General features: G+C 39.4%; 1 protein-coding gene across 1 annotated transcript; it reads right to left on the bottom strand.

The window, feature by feature from the left end:
- Positions 1 to 667: 667 nt before the first annotated feature.
- On the bottom strand, positions 668 to 1,258 carry LOC149253432 (uncharacterized). The gene is made up of 2 exons (XM_089454475.1): positions 911 to 1,258; positions 668 to 820 (listed from the first exon to the last, which is right to left on the bottom strand). The coding sequence occupies exons 1-2, from the start codon at positions 1,256 to 1,258 to the stop codon at positions 668 to 670; spliced, it is 501 nt and encodes a 166-aa protein (XP_089310601.1).
- Positions 1,259 to 6,625: the final 5,367 nt, after the last annotated feature.

The raw sequence follows: 6,625 nt of genomic DNA, 5'->3' as shown, positions 1-6,625 counted from the left end.
TACATTGTAATTGATTCTACAGTCATAATATAACATAATAGAGTTGCATCACTTATCTGATGATGAAGAGAGGTTTATTACATATGAAACCTCTCCACCCTACTAATGAGAAATTGGCAATTACGTCCAATGTTCTCCCCCCAAGCTCCTCAGTTTCCTTCGAGCAGTTTCTTAAGGCAACATTTTAATGGTTTCAACCTTAGGAACCCAAGTTCAGCCGATGGTTCATTTCCTTTTTCTAGGAAAGTTAAGCTCCATAAGTTTTCCTACTGAACCCCTGTTCATCTCCAGGAAACCCCTCCACTCTTTTTTCCAACCCCCCCCTCCCTCTTCTCCTTTCCCTTTTCTTGAGGAGGAGAGAGAAGTTGAGGGGGTAACTACCTTAATTGATAACTATCCCGTGAAATTGAGAGTTACTGAGGTTTATCTGTAATCCCTCCACTCTTCCATCAAACAATGTAAATTCCATAAACATCTTAACTACTAATTTGTATTAATCATAACATATTAACTAATTGTCAATAGTTCACTAATTCCTAAATAGTAGAAACCCAAAATGTTAAAAGTAATTCATAAGTCTGGGAATATCACAATTCCCCGCCTTAGTAGAACACCATCCCGGTGTTCATTCCTATATCTGTTCCTGAAACAATCCAGGATATGCATCCTACATAAAATCTTTATCTTCCCAAGTGGCTTCTTCCAGGCTGAGGTGCTTCCATTGCACTTTAACCTGGACGATAACTCGCCTCCACAATATTACTTCTCTCTGATCAAGTATGCGCAGGGGCTCGACCAGAAAATCCCCTTCCAGTTCGACCTACCACAAGTACCATTGTCATATAACACATATAAATAATTGTAATATATTTATAATTCACAAAATTATACATATAAATATCTGTCATACCTGAAGCTCTTGCCAATTTATAATGTGTCTGGGGTCATATACATACTCCTTTAAAAGAGAAACATGAAACACGTTGTGAACCCGAATGTGACTGGGTAAGGCGAGTCGATAGGATATGGGTCCTATTCTATCTATAATTTGAAAAGGGACATAGAACCGGGGAGCCAAGTTGGCACATCTTCCCCATGTGAGAGTGCTTTTCTTTTGTTTTATTCGCACATAAACATGATCCCCTAACTGAAATTCCTGGTAGGTTCTTCTCCTGTCGGCATAAGCCTTCTGCCTATGCTCAGCGACTTTCAAATTTTTCTGAACCTTTCTCACTTTTTTCTCCATCTCCTCCAGCATGTCTAGTCCTAGAATCATCTTATTTTCGAGACTATTAAAATTTGCAGGGATGGGACACTTCCTCCCATAGCATACTTCAAAAGGACTCATTTTTAGCAACACGTGATAACCATTGTTATACATAAATTCTACCAAGTGAAGGTACTCTTCCCACTTTCCCGGTTGTTGCATCACATACATGCGCAACATGTCCTCCACCACCTGGCTAACTCTTTCAGTTTGTCCATTGGTTTAAGGGTGATAGGTAGTGCTGAAATGGATTTGCATGCCCAACCCTATAAATAATGCTTTCCAAAAAGCAGAGGTAAATTTAACATCCCAGTCAGAAATTATGACTCGAGGCATGGCATGCAGCCTAAAGATATCTTTCATGAATATATCAACTATATGAGTTGTTTGATAGGTGGACTTAACTGGTATGAAATGAGCAGTCTTTCTCAGTTTTTCTACCACAACCATGATTGATTCATTTTTTCTTTTGGATCGAGGTAGTCCCGTTATGAAATCTAAGGTTATGGTATCCCATTTCCATTCAGGAATGGGTAAGGGGTGTAGTAACCCAGCGAAGTGTTGATTCTCTGCTTTAACTTGTTGTTTTCTAAGAATCTAGCCAAATATTCTGCAGTATCCTTTCTCATACTACGCCAATAGTAAATTTTCTTGATGGCCGAGAAGAGATTTTGATAACCAGGGTGAGAAGTGTAAGGACTTCTATGAAACTCATCTAATATAATCTACTTAATCGACACTTGGTTGGGAACATAAATACAATTTCTGAACATCAACAAGTTCTCAGGATTAACATTGTACCCTTTTTGCTCCACAGCGTTTCGGGCCATTTTAACTTGCTACCAAAGGTAATCATATTCCAGGTCCTCTTTGGTTGCTTCCTTTATCTGCACGGAAAGGTTGAACTCTGCTTGACTAAATGAAATTTCTTAGACATAACGTAGTTTTCTACTTAACGCATCCGCCGCCCGATTCTCTTTCCCCTTCAAATATTTGATTTCAAAATCAAACTCGCTTAAGAATGTAGTCCATCGAGCTTAACGCACATTCAAGGTAGGCTGGTTAAAAGGCTGCTATGGCTGATTTTTAATAAAAACCTCTTCCCTAACAAATAGTGCCACCACACTTTTAAGGCGTGAACTACAACAGTCAGCTCCAGATAATAAGTAGGATATTTCCACTCATGCCCTTTTAACTTACGATATTCATAAGCAACTACCTTGTCGTTTTTCATTAGAACCCCACCCATACCTTCTTTACACGTGTCTGTACATATTATGAAATCCTCTTCAAGATCTGCAATCTTCAAAACTGGTGTGGTGGTGAGTAGATGCTTTAGTTTTTCAAAAACTTTCCTGATAGTCCGTACTCCATTTTAAATTTGTTCCCTTTTTCTGCAAGTAATGAGATAGGAAACCTTAGAAAATCCCCGTATGAACAGTCTATAGTAACTAGCTAGGCCCAAAAAGGAGTGTATATCTGCCACATTCGCTGGAACCGACTAGTCCATTATGGTCTTGATTTTCTCTGGATCCACTGCTATGCCTTCAGAGGAAATAACATGCCCTAGGTACTGGATCTGATCGTTAAAGAAGTCACATTTGCTAAATTTGGCATACAAATTATTTTCTCTTAAAGTTTGCAACACCACCCAAAGGCGTTCCTTGTGTTCCTCTATACTCCTAGAGTATACCAGAATGTCATCAATAAAAATAAGAACGAACTTGTCAATGAAGGAGTGGAAAATTCCATTCATCATACTCATGAAGGTTGCTGGAGCGTTTGTGAGTCTAAATGGTAGAACCACGAACTCATAACGACCATAACGAGTTCTAAATGCAGTGTTGTGAATGTCTTCCTCTTTAATGGGGATTTGATGATACCCGGGTCGTAGATCAAATTTTTGAGAACACTACTGCACCCTTAACTTGGTCAAAAAGATCGTCAATTTGGGGTAGAGGATATTTCTTATTAATTGTTAACTTGTTTAATTGTCTGAAATCTATACACAACCTCAGGGTGCCATCCTTTTTTCTTACGAATAAAACCGGGGCTCCCCAAGGAGATACACTAGGCCGAATGTAACCTTTGTCTAGCAGCTCTTGAAGCTATATTTTTAACTCTATTAACTCATGGATGTTCATTCTGTAAGGGGCTTTGGAGACTGGAACAGCTCCAGGGACCAATTATATGGTAAAATCAAGTTTCCTGTTGGGTGGTAATCCAGGGATATCTTCCGAAAAGACTTCTTTGAATTCCTGCACTACTGGAATTTTCTCTAAAGCAGCCAGCTTATCTTTGGATTTTGTGTACCCTAATTGAACTGCATATATTTGACAGCCTTTATGCATACAACGTGCTAGCTGATGGGTTGTAATGGGACGCAACTTCACTTCCCTTCTTACACCTTGAATCTCTATTCTGGTGCCATCACTAGACAAGAAATTAATTGTTTTATCTTTACAATTTACTAAGGTCCACTGACATTCTAGCTAGTCCATTCTTAGCATAACAACATAGGAGCCTAATGGTAAAACATTTAAACTTGTCCTAATCTGCTGCCCTGCCAACTCAATTTCACAATCTTCTATTTTGGCACTAACTCTTCTTTTTTCTCCTATGGCTAATTGAACTAGGAATGGGTTTCTAAAATTTACACTTTTTAATTGGCACATCTCAACTATCCTTGGGCTAACATAGCTCAAGCTTGCACCCGGATCGATTAAAATGGAAACAGGGTGATCAGATATCTTACCTTCGAGTTCCACCATAGAAGGTTGATATTCTGCTTGGCGGTCTTCTAGTGCTGCATTGATTCATGGTATGTTCCTTGCCACATCACCAACAGTAGTTTCCTCTTGAACATTGGTAATTGGGTCTGCTCTCCCCCTATGAGGACAATTTTTGTAATAGTGAGGTTCCCCACAACCCCAGCATTGCAATGGAGGTTTGGAAATCTGTCTAGATTCCAATTTTCTTGATGCTTCATTTTGTTTTGCTTCATTATGAGGTTTATACCTCTGCTGGTTCTGATTCGTAAATCCATTTGATCCCTTCCATCCTGCATATTTGGCACCAGTTTGTTTCACATTTTTATTGGCTGTAAAAAATTTATGTCCTTTCTTACTTGGCCAATTTTTATTACTTTCGCCTTTCTGCTTCATCTGGTGATAACATATCCGAGCCTTTCAGACTGCTTCATCCATTGTTTTAGGGTTATCGAATTCCAATTTCTCTTTCATGTAGATAGGTAGGCTGCTAATAAAGCATTAGAATTTGGCCTTCTCTTCACGGATATAGGGAACATATCTCAATAGCAAAGTAAATTTGGCTATGAACTCATCCATAGTCTGTTGTCCTAATTTTAGATCATGAAACTCTTTGGCTCTGTCATCGTAAAACCGCTTAGTCAAATACTTGTCCTTAAAATGCTTCTAGAATTTCTCCCACGTAACTTCCTACTTGTTGATTTCTTTGACTGTTTTGGTTTCCTCCCACCATAGGGTAGCTTTTCCCTACAGCTAGTAATCATCATATTCGTATATCTGGAAGTATTTATTCATATTAATTAACCATGCCTTTGCCGCTTCTTCAAATTCTCCATTATATACCGGAAGTTTGATCTTTTTGAACTCCCCCTGGAGCTCAATTTTCTGCCTTTTGGTATTCTTCTTATCAGAGACATTATCCAATTCTCCCTCATTGCCAGTTCATCCTCCTTCCGACTACATGCGCTCCTCCTGCTGTCTATGGGACTCAATCCCATGTTCCTCATCCTGACTGGGGTTTCGGTTTCTTTGATTTTGCCTATCTAATAGGCTCTTCATGATATTTTCTTGCTCCAGACGTAATCTCTTATTATCAGCTTGCAAATTTTTCATCTCCGCTCGACGTTGTTGAACTGTTTCTAATAGCACCACATTTGTGTTCTAGTTTACTTTGCCCAGTTGTACCCACACCTCTGGGTGTGACCAACAGCACCTCCAGAGAGGGTGGATCCCACTCCTAGTCTCATCTTGCACCTGCTCTCTCTCTATGTATCATAATCATTTTGTTATTTAACACTTAACCACTCAAGCCTCAGTGTAGTAACCCAAAGGCTTTGATACCAATTGTAACCCGCATGAAAACTACCAAGATAATTTTTTATTTATTTATTACTTAATTTATATGATATGCACTACATATAAAGATAGATATTGATCCAGCTGCAAATGTTAGTTAACCTATAATACACATTACATAGGTACCAAGGTTCTGCGTAATTTAATGATTGGGATTAATGTTTAATATGATGTACATGAATCTAAATACTCTAAAGTTCTTGGCATTAATGTTCGTACGATAGCCGAGGTGGTGGAGTTACGTCCTGGGTACAAAAAGACTGGCTTCCGAGGAGTGACCCCTTCCATCTTAGCTCTACACGTTAATGCTTTAACTTTTGGTCATGTCGTAATTAATCCGCTTAGCTGGCTTGCAGTCTTAATGCTGCTAGCTACCAGGTCCAGGCCCTTCCGTTTGCCAGATGGTGCTCATCCATGCCTGGAGAATGGGAGCAGATCTCGGAGCTCATCCTCGCACTTGAAGTAGAGGTTATCCTCCCAAAACTTGAGCTTTACGCTTGGATTATTGTCCAAAGCTTCACTCATGAGCTTGATCCTGCAACTGCTAAGTGGGAGGGGGAACATACCGGCGTCTCGATCTTGTCCCTACTATTTGGCATAGCTACAGGTGTGCTCAAAACCCCCATGAAGTTCCTCAGAACAGGTGGACTGCCCTGTTTAATTCCCACTTCGCTACCTTCATCTGCAGGTAATTACTCTATTATAGTGGTTGATTAATGTTATTATTTCTCATGTTTTTTGTTCCTTTTCATCCACGATTGACTGCAATTCTTGTCTATCTACGCAAGTGAAAAAACGACAACTCCTTTAGGTTTCTCTCCAAAGTCGACAGAAGGAAAACCCTCTGTCCTTCCACAAGTGAGGTATAACTTCTCATTTTCGTTTTTAGTTTTGTTAGAGAGTGCCCTCTAAGGTTTGGCGCTAAGGCTCTTATTGCTATGGCTTGTAGGTTTCTAAGATTTGTGGCGATTGGGTTTTTCTTTGAGCTGCTACGCTCCTACTGTGAGCAGCATCACAAACCTATCTAGAGAAGAGCTACGGTATGAGAATGCCTCGACATATACTAGCTTGAAGTTTCATGCTTCTGATTGCTATAAGGTTCATCTAGAATTGGACCAAGTAGGGTTTAAAAAAAGGAACGATCCCTTTGCTAATGTAATGTTTTAAGTGACTTCTTCTCTAGACAGTTTCTTGAGTATTTATTGAAGTGGACTCTGTGCAAAGTTTATTTATG

This window comes from Pinus tabuliformis, chromosome 7 (genome assembly GCF_031772625.1).
Source record: "Pinus tabuliformis cultivar Carrire ecotype Pingquan chromosome 7, CPIR1, whole genome shotgun sequence".
In the NCBI taxonomy this organism is placed as follows: domain Eukaryota; kingdom Viridiplantae; phylum Streptophyta; class Pinopsida; order Pinales; family Pinaceae; genus Pinus; species Pinus tabuliformis.
This window is presented reverse-complemented; position numbering and strand designations above follow the sequence as displayed.